Raw genomic sequence first — 20,130 nt, 5'->3', positions numbered from 1 at the left:
AGGTTAACACCTAGTGCATCTTTGCTCTTCTGATATAATACTCTGTGACTCTGACCGTTCCCTCCTTAAGAGTCACCTCTTTCTCCTCCCTGACCTCTGGCTAAATGGAGGAGTGGATAACTAGCAGAGGAATGTAACACTTCCAATTTGCCAGGTAGGTGGTAATTGCTGCGTTCCAAAGAGGTTACCAAACCCCTCAGTGATACACGTACTTCATGCACTTTGCTTCCAGAGTTTGTTAAAGTTATAAATCATGTTTAGTGCATACTTGGTAGACTTTAACTTAGCTATTTCAATTCAGAGGAAAACCCAAATAAATAGTTGGGCCAGCTTCTCACACTAGTTTTCCCTGCTAGTACTAATAGAAAGTAATTATTATGATCTCAGCCATTTCCTTTTCCTCACCTTCCTATTTTCCATTACACAACTGTAATTATTATTGATTATACCTAATTAGGATTCATTGTGCTTCAAAGATTTAATACTTGGTCTTCGCCTCCAAAAGGTGATAATCTTACACTTAGTCTTAAAATCATGAGTAATCCAAGACACAAGGGGACAATCAAATGCAAGGACAAGAGCAACCACTTCAAAAACACATGATCTTTTCCTTAGTTAACGAGCTAGTTATCTGCAATTTAGTAAAGTCTAAGTTCAAAGCATTTCCATGACTAGTATATGGAGGGGAATAGTACTAGTGTGAAGCTTATTTATTTATTTCAGAAAAACATGCTGTCTTGAGGGCAGCAGTATTTATCTGTATAGAGCACATGCACTTCACTGGTCTTGTAAACTGCTTGGCTTGCATACACACCAGGGACTCCCTTTTTCCATTGCACTAAAAGGTACCCAATGAGTCATGCTTCCCTGTAAACAGGCATTTTTAGATTCCTGTTCCTCACCTGTTTGCAGCTCTTTGTTGTTACGTTCTCTTCAGTTAATTTCTGCATTTTCCGCTATGTTCAGGCCTTTGTGTGCACCTTATATCCAGGGTTATGTGATACTGAAACAATGGTAGGACTTTGTATATTCCATTCCCATTGTCTTCCAAAGCAGATTCTCCTCTTCAAAATACTAGGAGTTGTGTGTATTCTCATGTTATTACTTCCTCTAGGAAGTCACATTGTTAACATTGTTAACATTTTGCCTTATCTTGAAAAAGGTAGACTAAAGAATCTGATTCTCACGTACCTGAGGAAAAAAATGATTTTGTAGTCTAGTTAAAATTATGTCATCTTGGTCTATAGGATGGAGAATTTTGGCCTGGTAAATCAAGCCTCAGGATTGAAAGATTTTCCAGAAGGGTATGAAGGTTTAAAAATTGACTTTTCTAGTCAGCTAGGAAGTTGGTACAAGCCACAGCTCGCACGGGAAGACCATGTTCTGTATGATGGAAGAGTCAGAAATGTTGTAGGAAATGAATTGGGAATGAATAAACAAGCATATAGGTGAAAAGGCCTCTGTAGGCATGTTTTGTCTTCAGCCTCTAGATCCATTGTCTAATATTCTGCTAACTGTAGTGAGGAAACTTTGCAAATTAGGCTCTAGAGCTACTTACACTACCAAAGCAGGTATTACACTAGTTGTTCTGAGTCTTTATCTGTTAGAAATTCTATTACTATACTTCTGTTAATACTATCTATTACCATGAAATGAGATCCCAAACAGAAGCCAGATGCTTTTGTTTTGATAAGGAATTTGTGGGCATTGTGGGCATTGTGTTGGGAAGCATTATTAAACTATATCCCAGTCAAACAATTGCAGACTGGTGAAGAGAGAAGTGCCTGAAAATGTAGATATACGAAATATACTGCACTTCTAATTAAGTATTTCAGATATGATTCCAGGACTGCTTACTATTTTCCAACAAAAAGGGGACATTGTCCAGCTGCTAAGGACTGACTATTTATAGAGAGTTGGTTTTTTCCTTGTAGTAGATTTCAAATTCACCATGAAAAAATGTGATAAATACTGAACAAAAATTGCTACCTGACTATTCCGTACAGTGTTAGCTGCTGAAGGAATGGGAATTCACCTGCTTCTGCATTTGAGAGGGAATACTCTGTGCAACCCAGGTGACATGAGAACACATCCTGCAGTGACTTCTCACTGCTATGCAGAGTGAAAGGAAGGGCTTGGGAAACAGTCAAGGAATACCTTTAAAACTATCTAGACTCTGATTGACTGACAAGTTCTCAGTGCCAAGACACATGTCCCAGTTCTGGCACATCTGGAGGAGACCTGTAGATATTGAACAATAAACATCAGCTCCTTCTACTGAGAAAGACCACAGTTAAAAGAGTTTCTTTGTGGGCTTCTCTTGGGCCTTCCAAGTGTCTATCAAAAAATTAATATATTTGTATTAAGTTTTTCTCTGGAAGCTCCAAGAAGGTGGTTTTGTGTTGATCATGATGCCATAAGCAGTCATAACCCTTCTTCTGGTAAGCTTACTGAATCTTCCTGCAAACATTTTTTTATTTATTTAATAAGCATCTTTTTACTTTTACAAATTTAAAGAGTCTAAGTGATAGAAATGATAATTCATTATCAAGTGAAATAAAGCCACTTTAAATTAGTCAGCCCAGTAGGAATTCAACCCAATAGATACATGCAGCATCTCCATGTTACCCACTCACTGTAGCTCATCAGTAGCTGCTGCAAAGAAACACAAGAGAAATCTTCCACTAAGTGTCTTTCACTAAATCTTTGTGTTCAGGTCACCAAAGTCAAGGTATTTTAGATTAATGAGTGAAGCAACTTCCAGATTCTAAAATATTTTAAAAGTGATTTTCACTTACACAAAATGTAAAAATAGATTACCACCAGGAATTTATTTAACTTACACATAGGAGAATCCTTCTTGATACTGTAAGACAACTGTCTCTTAATAGATGAGAGTGAACAGGTAATGAGAGATGCTGACTTGGCATAAATAAAGCCCTGGTGGATCAATCAGATTTGGTCACAGTATAGTTATTGCTAAGGCTAGATGGACTAGAATGAAATCTGCAAAGCACCTTAAAAAATGAGGAATAAGATAGATTTGCAAAAGTAATGAATACCTGTGCTTCAGGAGTGAGGTGAAAGTATCCTCCTGGTCTGAATGATAGCATTAACATAGGTGCAGACAGACCTTGCTCAGAATCAGAAGGACTTCCTGAGATGGAGCTGCCCTAATCAGTTGTCTACTCTGGATTACAGTTCACATTCTCAGATTCCATCTTGGATCATTAAAATCTCCTCAATGATTTTTTTTCAGAAGTATTAGTTGACAATAACACATTTGTTTGGTTTGTTGGACACAGTTTTCAAAGTGTTTTTGCTCAGTCTTTGGTATTTGGACTTTTAATCTACAGTCAAATTTACAAAACATATTTCCTACATCCAGTCCATGGCAGGGAGACTAGGCCTTAAGGGAGACTTTTTCAATTTTGGGTAATTTCTTCAACTTTAGGGAGTTCTCAGGACAGGAGAGAAAAGGAGTGTCCTTTTATGTGATCACATTCATGCTCTTTCTACTGCAATTCTCAATAGCTCTTTACTAAATTCTTATTTAATTAAGCTTAAGTTAAGCTACTGGTGCTTTTAGGAGTAGAGTAGGTACACCTTTACCAATCTCCTTGATTTATAAGGCTAAAGTTTTTACTGGTAATTTTTAAAATTTTTTTTAAACCAACAACGAAGCTAGCATAACTAGTTTATCAGAAGTAAGCAGGTAACAATGATAATGTTGTTTCCAAAATCTGTAATGTATGAGCAGACCTTTTCTGGATGCTTTCTTTCAAGGACTAATCTGTTGTAATTGGTATTTTGTTCCTATGGTTTTTTCTAAAAGTCATTGTTATTGTGGTGAGAATCAAATGGTTCTCTGAGAAAGGAGGCCATAATAAAAGCATTTTCTTTAGCTGTTCTTCTCTCTGTGGTTCCAAGTGCTGCATCTGTATGACAAGATTTTGCATTTTGCAGAAATGATCACTTAGGTGGTCATTTTTTAAAAATGTTAAGTCAGAGTTTTTAGTCATACATAGTTTCAAGCACCAAAAATTCTAGAAGTAATCCAAGAGTAATTACTGGAAATTAAAAAAAAAAAGTCTGTATATTTGACTTATGTTTGGCTTATGAAAGCTTGCTGAAGATGCAGATAGAAATTTTAGTTCCCAACTAACAATTTTATACATCAAATTTGAAAACATCTCAAGTTAGTGTCAGTATATGATTTCTTGCATAATAATGTTCTGTTGGATAATCTAGAAGTTGCTCACAAGATGAGGATATAAGGAAATTATTGACCATCAGCAGTAGTAAATTTATGCTACACAGTGCTCATACCTAATACATGCAAGTAGCTCACATCCAAGAAATGGCTCTTATTCCAAGTCATTGAGAAACCTTTGTTTATATAAATTACTTAGCTGAACCACCCAGCAAGTTTTTTCTTTCAATGCTTGAGAAAAAGATGAATAAATGGAGATGAAACAGTTGTTGTTTTCAGTTACCAACCTAAGCATATTCAGATATTGGTACGCATCAGACTTCTCATATGTTACCGTTAAAGAATAAGCCTACCATGAGCAGTGTCACTGATCCATGCCACCTGCCTCTTCCTGAGCCATTCCTGTTCCTCCTCATCATTTTCTGAAAGTACATTTTCTCTCATCCTAATCAAGTGCTTTGGGATGAACCTTCTTTTGGAACTGCAAAAATGGTTTGGATATAAAGTAGAAAATGGAGTTCTGATGCAATGCCACCTAATCAAGTCCTGAAATAATTATCACAGGACTGATTTCAGGGCAGTAAGCTATCTGCAGAAATGATAATAGGTGTTGCTCAAGCCTGGCACACCTAATTTCGTGTTTCCCAAGCCATATAAATAAATAGTCTTCTTTGTGTATATACGTGTATCCACACCTCTCCTGTCACATCATTTCTGAGCAAAGAAGGGTCCTTCATCTAGATTAGCAAATAGATTGAAGCAGACACCCTCCTATTTTCATAACACTAAGTATAATTTTGCTAAGCTTGCAAGTGGAGAGCATAATTACCATTATCCTCTGGTACTGTAAGTTGCATTGCTGTTACTGGTATCCAAGCTTCATTTTTAGGAACCTGTTTTTATTCAATACCACAAAAAGAAGATACTTTAAACTTCAGCTCAGATAATGATACATCTTCTCTCACATTAAATTCAACCTTTTATTATTAAATACTTTTATTTTATTAATAAACACTTTTTTAAGGAAAAATAGTCTAAAAAATAGCTGATTCTATACTTATTAATTTGCCTCTAGTCTATCCATTACACTGAACATGCTCTACTGATAGTTTTAGCCTTGTTAATGAAAATTACATTAGGCCCTCATATAGTATATGCTATGCTTTTAATTGTCATTCTTCATTAGCACTTCATTAGTTTTGTATGATCCACTGGATTTCTGCCTGTCAAGCAAACAATTTTTGAAAAATTTAGGTTTTTGTCATTCTAAGCTCCAAAATAATATCAATAGGTCATAGCTGATCAAGTAGGAAGTAGATCACATTACTAAGGTGTGTTACAAACTCCCCAACATTCCAGATGAAGACTAATGTGTCATCTAGAGCATTGGAATGCAGCAAATAATTTTCTTTACAGACCGTTGATGAACTTGGAAAAAGTTTATGGCTTAGAATTATCATCAGTTCAGTGTGAGATTCTGCAGCACAAAGCCAGGAAAGAGCAGATATCCTTACGGTGCTGCAAGATCTGCTCCTAAAATTAATTGTAGGGTAAGTCTAATGAAACTGTTGAAAACAGGATGTGATGAAACATGAAGCACTGCTTTGGCTCTCTCACAAAACCGTCTCTCCTCTTTCTGTATTCTCTCTCAAAATAAATGGATGTGGCTGGGTTGAAATCAGAGTGCCACTAATGCTACACTTTCCATTTTAGTTTCTGGGTTTCTGTGGTTATTAAGTACTGGAGGCTGAGGCATAAAGAGATGCACTTTTCAGCCATCTCCCATATTTTTTTCCTTTTTTCCTGATTTTGGAGATTATTTCCATTATCCACCATTTGTGTTTGTTTAGACAGAAATTCAGGGCCTTACTGGACTCCTGTTTCTGTAGGACAGTGTCAATTAAACCTGCTCCCATGTTGCAATAATAAACTCATGGTTGCACTGTTCAACTTTTCACTGCAATGAAAAGTGTCTAGTTTAGTAATGCTGCAGCCTGTGTTTCTCAGTCTTGGATTGCACAAAAATTAAAGAAACAATTTTGCAAGATTTCTGGTACTCAAGAGGATGGCCAAAAAGAGTCTGTCTAAAATAAACATACCTAGAAATTTGTGTCTTGAAGGCATTCAAATTTTCCTGTTTTAGCAGTAAGTGGAAAATACTACTCTAATTTACTATTATTCACATTTTTAAAATACATGAGCACTTCTAATAAATTCTTATTTTATGGCGTGAAATGTCTCTCTCAACTGCTTAGAAGAAGTTCAGTTTGTCATTTCCACAAGTGGCATTGCAGATCAATAGCAGCAGCATGGCTGACATCCTAAGCCAAAGCTGTGGGAACCATTAGATTTTGGTCCAACCTCAGTGTTGGTGTGAGGGAGTTCTACAGCAGCAGAGTCTCCCCTTTAGCTAGAAAAGCAAAAGCTCTGAGAATCCAGGATTGCAAATTCAACTATACTAACCTAAGGGGATGGAAAAATAATAATCCTTGTTCTCAGTACTTAAATTACTGACAATATTCTCCTTTTCTGGGGGGAGGTGGGGCAAAAGCCTATGAGTTGGATGTCTCAAAATGAATTTGCCCAGAATTTCTATTAGTTTTTTTCTCATCTCCACATCTTCTGCGTTCAGCTGCTGCAGCATACTGAGGAACTAGATGTATCCAACTAGATTGTGTTTCTACAGTGAGGTTCGTGGAATCAAGGTTACCATTAACTAAGAGGTCAGAAAATTTTGTGATGTGTCTCCACTAGCAACAAAATTAATTCATAATAAATTAAGGGCCATCCCACTTCCCTAGGGCTCCAGGTCAGTGTCAGCCTTTGAACTTTGTGTTGAACCCCTCCAACAAAGTGGCCCTCTGCAATTAAATGTCACTTAAACTTTTCTGGAATATAAATTATAAATATATAAAACTTCAGGTACCTTGCAGCTAAGCACCTAGACATTACAATTTGAGGTTTATTATATATATATGAATAATAAAGAGAGTTAATTTCTCTACTCTCTACTTAGTAACACCATATATTACAAACATGAATTATACTGAAAGTTAATTTTTATGCTGTGAAATTATAAACTTCCTGTAGTTGCCCATTAAACATTTAATATTGAGATAGGAAAAAGGAGCAAATTTAATTCAGAGGCTAGGTAGGCCACTGATCATTTTGTTGGTCATCTCTGCCTTGCTCTTGTAACTGTCTGCATGGGGGTTTATATGGGGAGAAAATAGAAAGCTTATGACTTTCAAAGACCTCTACTTGCTCTCAGAAAAAGCTGGCGGGGAAAGAGCTGCACATGAAGGTAATGTCTAGTAGCATTCTCAGTCCTTTAGAGCTACTTTAGGCTTACTCAAACCTGAAGCTTTGAAAATGTTAAGGGGGAAATTGCATATTGTTTGCAGCTCTTAATTTGGGGACTCAGTCCAGTAGAGTACTTGACTTTTATGGCTCCTTTTCTCCCCTTTTTACTTTTCTCATTTCGATGTTTATATGCTTCTGCCTTCTTAGCAAGGGACAAGAGTTTGTCCAATTTAAGAGCTCTGCAATCTTGGCACAGCAGCTTCTGTAGCTGCATGGTACGGTATGTCCTTTATAATTTCACATAGTTCAAATTAGATGGAAAGATAATCACCTGGAGAGTTTGAGAATAAGCTGGCTGGGCTTGATGCACAGTATTATATCTTTTTCCACTCATCTAGCCAAAAAGATTTCAAGAGCAAGATTCAGGGAGAAAATAAGTAAACTTTAACTTCTTCCTTCGATGTTTTAAATGCCTCCCCCCATCTTCTCTTTTTTTTTTTTTTAATTCCTAATTTGCGTGAACTCATCATACACCTTCTTCCTAATACTTTTTTTGAAGAGTAGTTTACTTCTGCTATTTTTTACATACCAACTGTATGGTACCTTGTCCCTGTACAATCCTTCTGTGAGCATTTAATTAGAAGAAATAGGCCAAATTTTAATACTCTCGACCTTGCCCATTCCGGTTCGTCCACTCCCAGCTGTGTATCTTCTAATGCCTACCTTAGTCATGGAAGGCTCACATTTTTCTCCACTGAGTGTTAGGTCCTGCTGGCATACGCTGCCTTCTCAGTTAAAAGTAGGGCTTTTTCTTAGCTATAAATCTCTGTGTTTTTGTAAGCAAGTGTAGGCCTGTCCAGAACTGTCAGGGAGATCAGCTTAGACAGAGTAGTTACTGCATTCCTTTTGCTGAAAGTAAATATTTGGAACTTAGATGCCCTGATGTAATTTTAAAACTAGAGATTCTAGAGTATAAACACATGCTAGAAAAGTCTCAGCTTTAGTGGATGATCACTTTTAGGTGTTGGATAGTTCTTGCTACAGTTCATCTATTTTTCAGCTATCTGCAAAACAGGTGAACTTTCTTGTTTTGAAATTCAGAGTAAAGTTAATCTGAGAGTTTTCAGAGATTAATGCTGTCTCCTGTAGCATATCTTCTATCATTTGTCTTGCAAGGGTCTGAATTGAGCACCTTAGTAGAAATCTATATTGAGATTATTCTTGTTGCGAAGGGTTTACTGAGCACAGAACCAGACAAAAAACAGTAAGAGGAGTGGAGCAGTCAGTTCAGGTATTCCTGCATCTAATTTCTAATCTTAACATAATAATTCATAATTTGTCACTGATTTAAAGTACTGATACTAACAGAGTTAGCACTACCAAACAGAAACATTCACTGTCGAACTGTGCTGCACATTCCTATTTCAACTCATTTATGATTGAGTTTTTGAAATTTGCTATAGTAGATGGTTATTTGTTCTTCTTTTAGGGATTTTGACTAATTAGATCATGTGTGTTTCCTAATGTGCTAGTTGCAGAATGAATATTTTAACCTGCTGACTCACTGTAAGAGTTCTGGACACATATATCATAATTGGTCTTTTGTTTTGCTTGTGTTGATGTGAATCAACTAATTTGGTGATAGAAATGAAAAATGCAACTAGCTACAAATCTATTTAAATTACACCTTTTGGTCCTACTCAGAATTATTCACTTTCCAATAATCCAGTAGTTCAATAGGCACCAGTGTGGTGTTGTGGGATGTCCTGATCTTTAAGACATGATGCCATGAAATGTGACAGGTGTGAGAGGATCCTATTCAGCTGTGTTGCTGTGGAGAGATTTCAGTAAACCACTGCAAAACGGCGTGCTGAAATCTTAAATGTTGTTTATCTAGCTAGCTGCCCTATGTTTGACCGAATAATATGTGAACATCACAATTGTTCCAAGATCTCATATTTTTTTCTGTGGCTGTCCAGCAAACAGATGGTGTTTCCTAGAAGAAAATTCAGTTAGATTTCTAAAGCATTGTGAATTGAATGGACCAGTGCTACAGTTTGTAGTGCCACTATGATTGGAAGACTTTATTTCTGCTATGGTTGTAATACATACCTATAATCCCATGAAAGCCATGTTTGCCTTTGAGAATGTCATCTGTAGACAATGACACAAGAATAGCTTTCTCTGTCTCTTACATACTATGTTCTCAATCATATAATTCTGCTATTCTTCCTTGGTATTTAGTAACATGTATTTGGTGAAAGAGAATGCTTGATTAAGTTCCTTTTTCAAGTAAAAAGATGGCTTGTTATTTCCTGTACTCAAGGTACTGGGTGTGGATATCAAGATTTTTCAGTTTTGGGGTATTGGCTATTTACAAACAGTGTACATAAACAGATACATTTCCTTCAGGTGATGTTTTACTTTGAAGAGGGAAACAACACATGGTCATTGATGTTTTACCAACATTAAAACATCACGGAGAATTTAAATGACCAGTATAATCCCTTATCACAGATGAAATGAGGCTTGCTATGGTGGAAGCAGAAGCATTAGTTTCAAGTTGTTGCCCAAAAATATGTTACCAATCATTTTGTCAGCATGAGTTGTTTGAGGTTGTAGGAGATAGCCATCACATTTTTCATGGCCAAAAGCAATTTAGAAGCATATTTGATATCCCATCATCTTCTCAATTAAAGGAACGTAAACCTAAAAAACCCAAACTCCAGCAAATATAGATGAGAAGAAGAGAGATGATGGGACACTGGAGAGTGGTGAAACTTTGGGAAATTAAAACTACTGTGTATGTGTATCTAACATTAGATACCAACATCCACAAAGGGTAATCCAAGAAGGTTGTGTGGGGTTTTTCAGAGATCCTAAGTTACTGTGGTTTCCACTGACTGAATGAATATTTTTTCACAAATGTGTTCAGAATCCACAGATGCATTCCCATCTAAGAGTATGTGAATACCAGATACATTAGTTCAAGTCCCCTTGCTTTCTAGAATATCAGAAGGAAAATCAACAAAGAATCAATATATGTGCTACTGTCTATGACTGATCTGTCACATGGTGAGTTGTACTAATCCATAGCAGATTCCAAAGCCCATAGACATGTTTCTAAGTCTTTTGTAGGCTGATATTTGCCGTTAAATTCTAACAGTAGAGAAAGGATATCTTATTTTCTAAAGAAGGTATCTCTTTCCACAGACTTACAGGGCATTAAAAAGTTATCTTGATTTTGGGGTCCAGACAGTATGCACAGGTACCACAAGTAAAGTAAAACACAAATTTCTCACTAAGTGACTCAGTTGATTAGCCAATCTTGTCTGTGTAACGCAGAATTGTGATATTGTTACAAAGTGACTCTCCTATAACCTTACCACCAAACATAATCATGCAATTACTGTTGACTCTGACAGCAACTTCTTTCCATCCAAGAAGCTCAGCAAATTTCACAACCATTAAGCCTGCCAATGAAATAGTTAAATGTCATTATCTCATTTTCTAGATGAGGCATATAGAAATTAATGACTTGTTAGAGTCATACAGGAAATTTGTGACAGAGCAAGGAATAGATGGCAGCTCCTGCAGCTCTCATGCCTATTTTTTTATTTACAGAATGACTCCTTTTTGTCCTCAAATAAAAGGCACTCCTGATTTTGGAGCAGTGCTATGAATGAATGATCTGAAAAGCTCAATTATTGAATAAGTGAAAGAAAAGTACCAAGAGCAACTCTGCTACTTTTCTAGCAATATGATAGAAGAGCTTTGCTATTATTGGCATAGCATTGCTTTTAAGTAGAAACAGATTAGAATGCAAGAATCCTAGATCTCAATTTGAAGAAGGTGAGAGAGGGGAAGGAGGATCTCAGTGGCTTGATGTAGCACCAGAAACCTAGTATGAGCAGCATAGAAGAAATGGTTCTGGTTGATCTGGTCTCAAGCCTTAAACATGCTGATTCATCACTGGGCTTTTTGATTTGCTGTGGCTGAATCTCAGTATTTCTGTTTAAACTGAGCAAAAAGCACTGTTCACTGTATGGGTCACACAAGAGGTTCACTTAAGTTTCTCACACCTAAAGAAATCCAAATGAAGTCCAGTAACTGTTCTGATACACAAATACAAGGAAATAAGATGTGAAATGCAACACATAAGTGCTTACACATAAAATACATCAGAGATTGTGTTTGGAAAGTTACTGTAAAAGACTTTAAGATGTGTGTTTTAATTCTTTTAGATTAATCTTGCTATTTTTTACTCTATACACTTAGATATTCCCATCTGTAGTGTAACACTGTCTATACAGGAGGTATTATGCTATCTATATGTGTGTGTGTGCGTGTATAAATATATGTACATTGTATGGCATGAATTTATGAAACTTTGAGCTGATTTATATTGTATAGGAAAGGATGGTGGAGAGTTTTAAGTGCAGGAGTAGAAATGGGAAGGTTTGTGTCCTGAGAGAAATATGTATGAATCTTTGAAAATAATTACTGCCTGTATTTATTGTATGGATATTGTCCTGCCCACCTACTTAGGTTTAAATTAGAGGAGTCCATTAGGAAGAGTTTCGGGCAAAGGTGAAAATAAAGTAGAATCCTGTAGATAATCAGGAGTCCTAATCATAAAGCAAGAAATCATGCTCAGCCTGACTCTGACCTGGGCTGATGAAGTTTCTTCTTTCAGTCAAGGTTAGGGTGGAAGATTATACTTATGAAATCTTAAAGATGCTGGCCTACGCAGAGAAAGGGGTTGAGTGAACTTTTCAGGGAGTGTCACTGAGTGCTGACAAGGACTGACGCATACCATGAGTGGCAGCAGACTTTCTATATGACCTTGGCCAAGTCACTTAATCCCTCTGTGACTTGGTTTCCTCATCTGCAGAATTAGGTATAAACAGTAATACTTCCCTGCCTCACAGGGAGCCGTGGGGATTACTTCATTACTGTTTGCAAGGCGTGTTCAGAGACAAACAGGAAAAATGCAGTGGAAGTGTTACTATTTGTTGCTGGAAACCTGTACAATATCAAATGGCTTGTTGATCATGTCCTGCAAAATATATTATTAACTGGCTAATTCTTGGGAATGTGATATTATTGGAAGCCACGGGCCCATCATACCTTCCCTCTCTCCTCTACTTCGTTTCTACTCTCGAGTAGTTGTGCACATGTAGTTAGGCAAAATTAGACAACCTCTCTTCCCATAAAAAAGTATGTCTCTTTCTAGGATGACAGCTTTTTGGCTTCTGTAAATGATGAACTTGGGACTCCCCAGATCTACAATCTCATTCTCTTACCTAGGAACAACGTGTATAGATTGACGCAAAGATAAGTAATCTACTTCCTTTAGTCACTCTTTTCAAGGAGTGAATAGCAAGTGTTTAAAGTTGATTTTGAATTCCAAAGGAATGTCCACTAGCAAGGACACCTCCCTCTTTGCCTGAAAGATTGGAAGAAACTCTTATAAACTGCAGCTCTATGTTTATTAATAACAGATTCATGCCTTGTTTGATCACACAGTAGTGCAGGTCTCATGGATATCTGTTACAGACATGCAACGATGTGTCTCCCAAATTAGCCAAAATGCAGTTAGCCTAAGCAGCCAAAATTTTTGAATGACTGAGAGTACATCAGCAAAGTGAGTTTATACAAGTCAGTTTTGTATCCTGTACCTGTGCTAGTTTTGACCCAGTACTGTTGGATTGGCAGAAGCTCTAAAGCTGAACTTACATGTCTGAATCCCAGCTGCTCACTCATGAATGGATAGTGCACTGCCTTAACCCCACTATGCAGGGGAATTCTCTAAGCCACAGGGACTTAGAAATAGCCTGTGAACATATTTAAACTGTATTTGAAGTATTCTGGATCTATAAATACAAATTACAATCAAAGAGAATTTTTCAATAATACCAGTAGGTGATGCATGTAAGAGAGACCATTTATCTTCTCTGTGACTAGGGGAACAGTGAATTTTGATTGTTAATATTAAGGCTTCAGTTTTCTTGTGGACTGCATTTCTTGGTAGCGGGATCCCTCTACTACCATTTCTTCCATTCCATTAACAGATGTTTAGGTTTGCTTAAATCTGAATATAGTGTCTGGTAAATCACTAACAAAAGGTAGTCACTGTGGCTTAGATGAAGTATTGCATATGTTTGCAGCCACGCCCAAGCACTTACCTTAAAAGCACATAGGGACAATACTACTTGTTAGCTTGCACAATGCATGAGATAAAGTGATGCAATGTTCATATGTCATTGCTCTTGTATGAGCTGTTCATGTCAGGTGTTTCTCCTGAGCAGCACATAAGTGCATGGCATCCATCAGCTCTGCACAGTCTTGTTCACCCTCATCTCTACTGTGACACAAAAGGTTTGGTAGAAGTAATCCGTTTGATCACTCCCTTTCTATTCTTATGTCAAGTCAAGTCAAACCTTTTTTTGCTCACTAATTCTCATGTAAGGCTCCCAGTGACATCATCTGTCTAGGACTTTTGGGGTGTGAACCATTTTGTTATTTATAGTTACTGGTTTTTGACACTAATGTTGGCAGGGTTTAAATCAGACAGGAAAAGTGCTAATATAAGCAAAGAGAAGACATTAAGGACAACAAAGAGTTGAAATTTTTTAATATGTAGGAAAGGATAATTTTCTTTTTTTTTCCCTAGAAATACATGGTTTGCTGAATTATCAGAGAGTTGAATGTTTATCAAGAAGATACTTAACATATTTCTTTGGGAGTGCAAAATATACTATGTAAATTTTAGTTGGTTTTACAATGGGTTTTTTAATTTTTTTTTTCTGAAGAATAACACCATATTTATATCTAGAGTTATTTTGAGCAATGTGTAATATTACTGTATGATATGTTGGTGTATTTTCAAGAAGGGAATCTATTTATTGAGCATAGGAAGCAAAGTGTTCCTTTATAAATAAAAAATGTGGCAATACTTTAAGTCCTTGGAAACAGGATGTAAATATTGACCTACTAGTATAAGGCAGAAGACATGCTGTTTCTGAAGGAAGACTAAATAAATCTGTCTTTTCATTTAATCATTATGATACAATTCACATAGCTATTAAGAATCCTCACCACTAAATTTAGACTAGAATGTTTTTCAAAGTAACTTGGGTTGAGTACTCCAGAGTTACACACAGAAGGTATGCTGGACAATTGCAGCAGTGATAACATCCCTTTACAGCACTAATACTGTACACTGAGAAAGCCACTTTCCTTTGGAGATGGAATGTGGGATATCGCAGAAATTTCTCATATTGTCAAAATAGATGTCAGGAGAGCAAATTTTGTTTCTGTCATTTGTAGGGATTATTCTTGTCCTTCCCTGTTTAAGCAAGGAAGAAACAAAGAAAAGGACTGAGAGAGCTTGGGAAGGCACCTGACACTTAAGAGGAGTCAAGGATGTTCAGAAATAATTGTGGGTTTTTTCAGAATTATGAAAAATAATGCTTGGAAGAAATTAAGTTTCTTTCCCTCCCTTCCCACTCACTGTTACTGTTCCATAGAGTCAGTTTGGACTACTTAACAGATGATGTAAATTGTTATAAACTCAGCTCTTCATATCTGTATGACTGCTTGTTATATACATTTTCTCTGAAATAATTTTGGAGCGGCTACTGTTACAGCATTCATTGTGTCTAGCACATGTGAGGTGTCTGAGCAAAGAGTTTGTCAATTCTCCTGCATAGTCCAAGAGTCAGTGGTGTATCTGTCACCGGTGGGAAACATCAAAGCAGTTAGATAGGATACCAGGCCCTGATGAAAATAACACCACCTATTTTACCATGTTATTTATACATGTGTTTGGCATTAGCTGAAGTTTCGTTAGGCTTTCTAGCATTTCTAGTTGTAATGCAAACTGCCAGATTAAAAATAGTCTTTGGCTCAGATGTTGCAGAGAGCAAACAGAAAGCTGTTGAGGGTCATGAAGGCTGTTGGAGGTCCTGATGTCAGTGAGGAAGAAGGAAGTGAGCTGCTTTGTCTGATTCGGTTTAAACAACTTTTAGTAGAAGCAAAGTAGTACTGGAAACTCTGCCAGGGTTTTCAGTCCTTTATTCAAGAAGACAGTCTTTTGCTTAGGTGAGTAGGTGGTTTCCCCTGTGTCCATCACATGCCCTTTAAAATTTTCACCCACTGCCCAGTAGGTATCCTCTTCCTTTCAGTGTTCTGGACTCCGGCCTCTCTGCCATGATCTCTGTCTTGTTCCTAAAATGAATTGGCCCACTGTCGGTGGCACAAATCTAATGTGATTATTTTAAAGAAAGACCAGCTAATTCCATTATGGGCTACATACAATCAGAGATCTAAAAAAAGAGGCTAATATTCCCACGGGAATTTGCATTGAAGGCATTCCAAGCACCAGGGAATTCCATGTGCACACAGTGTAGTGTTGATCTGCACAGGAGTTTCAGTACATAGCAAACTGTGTAATCATTGTTTCACTAGAGTCGGGAGTTTACCACTTGTTCAATTGGTATTTAAATTATGATCTCAAAATCATTCTTTCAAGTGTGTAGACCTGAAAAAGACTCTTTTTTTAAACTGGCAATTCTGGAATACAGGTAAATTAATACTGAATCAGTGTCCTATGTTTGATTCAGTGGGAATACTGTTCCTTTGAAATAAACCGCAAGCAGTGTGTTGTGTAAGAGGGACGCAGGTTTACAACTCCCACATTGTAAACTAATGGTCTGAGTCTTTACCAGCTTATTCAGAGTAGTATTTTATTAGTGCTACAGCCAACAAAAGCATATTGCTTGTGTTATCTTTGCTTCTTTATAACCATATTACCGAGATTATAGCAATTCACTGCCTGACATTTATCTATCTGACTGTCAAATCACGTATTCATGGAGTACTCACTGCTGCTCAAAGTAGCCTGGAGAAATAGTTCTGATCCCTCTGGTTACCTCTCAGTATCTCCTAGCTGGTTGTGAGGGAGGTCTTGCATTATGCACTTGCGAGATCCCATCTCTTTGGCTCTGTGTTTCTAGTATGAGCAGTTGTCATTCCTTTACTGTGTAATTTATTTGATGGTGTTGCTGGTATGCTATTGCATTTGTGGTGTGCAGAATGATTTTTCATTGCTATTTATAACATTGGTATTAATGGTAAGTTTGGTGGTACAGTAAGAGAAGAAAGATTATGATCTCTTCCCCAATGGATAGCAGTAGATAGGAAAGAATGTATTTCATAATGGAACAATGTAAATAAAATGCTACTCATTAACTCAAGGTAATTAACTGAAAGAGAGTACAGTTAGTTAAATGCACTTAATCTTAAAAATAGATAATGTTCTTAAAATGCTATGGGCTTTTGAATTTAACTACATTTTAAATGCACAAACATTAAGGAGTTGAAGAAGGATCTTATGAACAGTCTTTGTTTAATGGATTTCCTGGTATCATGGACTCATAGATTCACAGAATTCTGTGTGTCTGTCATATTGTTAAGGTCCTTGAAGGTGTCCTGAGGAGGGCAACAAAGCTGGTGAAAGGGCTGAAAGGAATGTCCTGTGAGGAGCAGCAAAGGATTTTGGGCTTGTCTAGTTTGGAGAAAAGGAGGCTGAGCGGTGACCTCATTGCCCTGTAACAGCTTCCTGAGAAGGGGAAGTGGAGAGGGAGGTGCTGATCTCTTCTCCCTGGTGTCTAGTATAGGATGTGTTGGAATCGTTCAAAGCTGTGCTGGGGGAGGTTCAGACTGGACATTGGGAAGCATTTCTCTACTGAGAGGTTGGTCATGTGCTGGAACTGGTTTCCTAGGGAGATGGTAAAAGCCCCAGGCCTGTCAGTATTTTAGAGGCATTTGGACAGATAATTGACAAATAATAGCTAAATAATTGTAGATCCTATCCAGCTAATCCATATCCTATTCTATATGTCATTCAGCCTTTGGACTTCTCCCAATCTCCAGTAGAGATTTTGTGAAAATCCTGAAAACTTAAAAAAAAAGTTTAGTTTTGAGTGTAGGTCAGTCACAATAACTTCAATTCTTCCCACAAGGTGCATGAGAAGAAACATCCTCATTAACTCTTTGCTCTGAGAAAATGCTTGGAAGTACGACAATCATTAGAATTTTCCATCTCTTTCCATCTACTTTCTGTAAGAAAGTAGAAAAGCAAAAAAACAGCAGCAGAATACTCTCTGGTAACAGACTAATAAGACTAATGTAGAATATTTTTCAGGAATGGTTTATAAAATATTAGTAAGGGTTTTTGGTATAGCATGATTCTTTTGATTTTAGTCAACATACTGGTTTAGGCTACCAGGCTTCAGAAGCCCTGCCTGTGCCAGATGCCTTGGGAAAGGTCAGAGGGGCGTGACTCACCTGTGAGGATTGTGTTGTCACCGCCAGCTCTGGGCAGGACAGTCCCACCTGTGGTGTCCCAATTTCCAGGCCAGATGCACAGTTGGCCCGGATTGGCTGCGCTGGCTCCTGCCTCAGCACGGATTGGCCGAGCCTCCCGCCTCCTCTGTCTCATCTTGCTGGGGCACCAGCGCTGCCCGGCTGCAGCTCCTCTGCTCTGACCACAGAGGGACCCGAGGATGCCCACGCATCAGCACTTGGTCGATAAGGTGTGTTGCTGGGGATGTGGTGGACAGGGTGCACACTAACTGGCGATACTTATTCTCAAAGGCTAAGAATAAGTCTGTGGCTCATCAGGAGTGTCTAGGAGAAGGAGAAAAATACTCATAAAGAGTGGAATAGAAAGGGGTATGCAGGAATTAGTCTTAAACTGTTGGCAGGATGGACTTGCAAGGACTGTGTTTTTCAAATTACGGAAAGGTATTTATCATATTAGTTAAATGCTCTATATTTAAAAGCTTTTAAAACAACTTTTGTCTCTATTCAGAAGTTTGCCCAAGGCTTTGGAGGAGCAAACCACCGAAGTGTCTCTTCCTGAGTCCAGTAGACTTTGAACACAGTAGCTAACTAGCACTCAGGGACTTAATTGTTGGCCTGAAGTCATATTAGACTAAATGTGGAAGAGGATTCTTAAGGTGGCCACTCAGGTGTTGGAAAGATGAAGGCCATGTAGACCCATAGGGAAAAAGCTTTGAATCTGTGATTAAAAAGTATTAAGAATTTTTCCATCAGATGAAGAAACTGAGGATATAGTTAATTTTTCATAATTATATCCAACTGGAAGTTTGCAAATAACATTTATTTGCCGGAATTCTCTATGATAGTATTTTATAAATATTTACTTTTTGTTTCTTTACATTTTTCGTGGTGAAAAGGTAAAATATGTGATCCAAGGTAACACGACTGCATTGAGTATGTATTGGAACTTGGAGCCCATAGAAGTTTTCTGCTTCAAGTCTGGACTTGGAATTTCTTAAAATGTTAATATCTCTCTTTCTCATCTAAAAGCTAGTTCCAAAAAATGGCATGATGGGACTCTTAGAATACCTTTTGAACCATTAAATCAGAGAGCTGATACAAAGAGAAGGCATCTCAGCCATGTTTCAACATGTTGTACTTGTATTTCTGGCTCTTTTCTAGCAAGAAAAAGAGGAAAGATTTCAGACTGGCTTTCTTTCATGGCAGAGTGCAGCTCCAGACAATTTTCCAATCCTAGCTAAACTAGGGATTTGCACTTTGGAATAGAACGTCTAATTAGAAACAGCCTTTTTTTTTCCCATCTCTCCATGAGTCAGACAAAGATTTCAACAACACATAGACTGGTTCATATTAAATCACTGTTTACCACATCTGTTGATATAATAGCACCCACATGCTGTATTTAAAACTTAATTAGAGGTGGGCCACGTCAAAATCATCACAAGAGATCGGATAACCGCACCCAGCGTGCTGATACCAAAACATGATGCTTACCAGGATCCATTAAAGTGACACTTTGATGAGGCTTTAGAGAGGTACAGTCTTCATCTGCTTAAAGACATGATAACTTGCATGTATCACTTTCCTGGTTGCTGCTCTGAGTAGTTGTGACACCATGCAAACCTTCATCATCCTACCTGGAAACCTTTCAGCACTTCACAGTCACCTGTTTTATTATTTGTTGACTCAGTGGCTTTTTAAAAAGTTGTTGAAGTTCAGAGTTAAGTACAGGGATGTTTGGAACTGCATATTTTTCCCCTGCTCCCAGATGCTTCTGTTACTTATTTTATTAGCACGTACAAAACCAAATGATCTTTCACTGTCATGCATGAATTAAGATACACAGGTAGATGGTTCAAATTGAACATATCTCTTACCTTGTGTTTGAAATGCGTAAAAAAATCTCACACAAGGCAATCCTCACACACAAGGCAATCCTGTAGCAGACAGCATGTAAAATAGCATTATTAAATACTTCTGGAAATTTAACTGTTGTATCAGCATTTTTGTAGCTGGAAGAGTGAGTTCTTCATAAGATTTAATGGCCTTTTAAATTATGTAGTGCCACACTTGAATGTTTAGACTTTGAACATGGGGTGTAAAATCTGGTATTAAACACCTGAGAATACTATTGGGAAATGTTTCCTTTCTTTCTTGGAAACAGTTTACCATCAATGTCAATACTACAAGTGAACTATAAAGAAAATACAATTTTTCTTCACAGACAGTCCTGGAGGAATGGA

At 37.4% G+C, this 20,130-nt stretch overlaps 1 protein-coding gene across 50 annotated transcripts in view; it reads left to right on the top strand.

Annotated features, from left to right (window-relative positions):
• Positions 1 to 17,986: 17,986 nt before the first annotated feature.
• LOC121665608 (hornerin-like) overlaps positions 17,987 to 20,130 on the top strand; it is a 46,125-nt gene continuing 43,981 nt past the window's right edge. For 17 of the 50 annotated variants that reach the window (XM_042030048.1, XM_042030047.1, XM_042030027.1 and 14 more), the window contains exon 1: positions 17,989 to 18,117. In XM_042030048.1, the coding sequence (XP_041885982.1) occupies positions 18,088 to 18,117 (30 nt within the window). In that variant the 5' untranslated portion in view covers positions 17,989 to 18,087. Of the gene's footprint in view, positions 18,118 to 20,130 lie in introns of all 50 variants that reach the window. The other 33 variants (XM_042030036.1, XM_042030035.1, XM_042030073.1 and 30 more) reach the window with 4 other exon arrangements.

This window comes from Corvus kubaryi, unplaced genomic scaffold (assembly GCF_017639235.1).
Source record: "Corvus kubaryi isolate FWS band 111438036 unplaced genomic scaffold, C.kubaryi_AGA036_p1.0 37334, whole genome shotgun sequence".
Taxonomy (NCBI): domain Eukaryota; kingdom Metazoa; phylum Chordata; class Aves; order Passeriformes; family Corvidae; genus Corvus; species Corvus kubaryi.
This window is presented reverse-complemented; position numbering and strand designations above follow the sequence as displayed.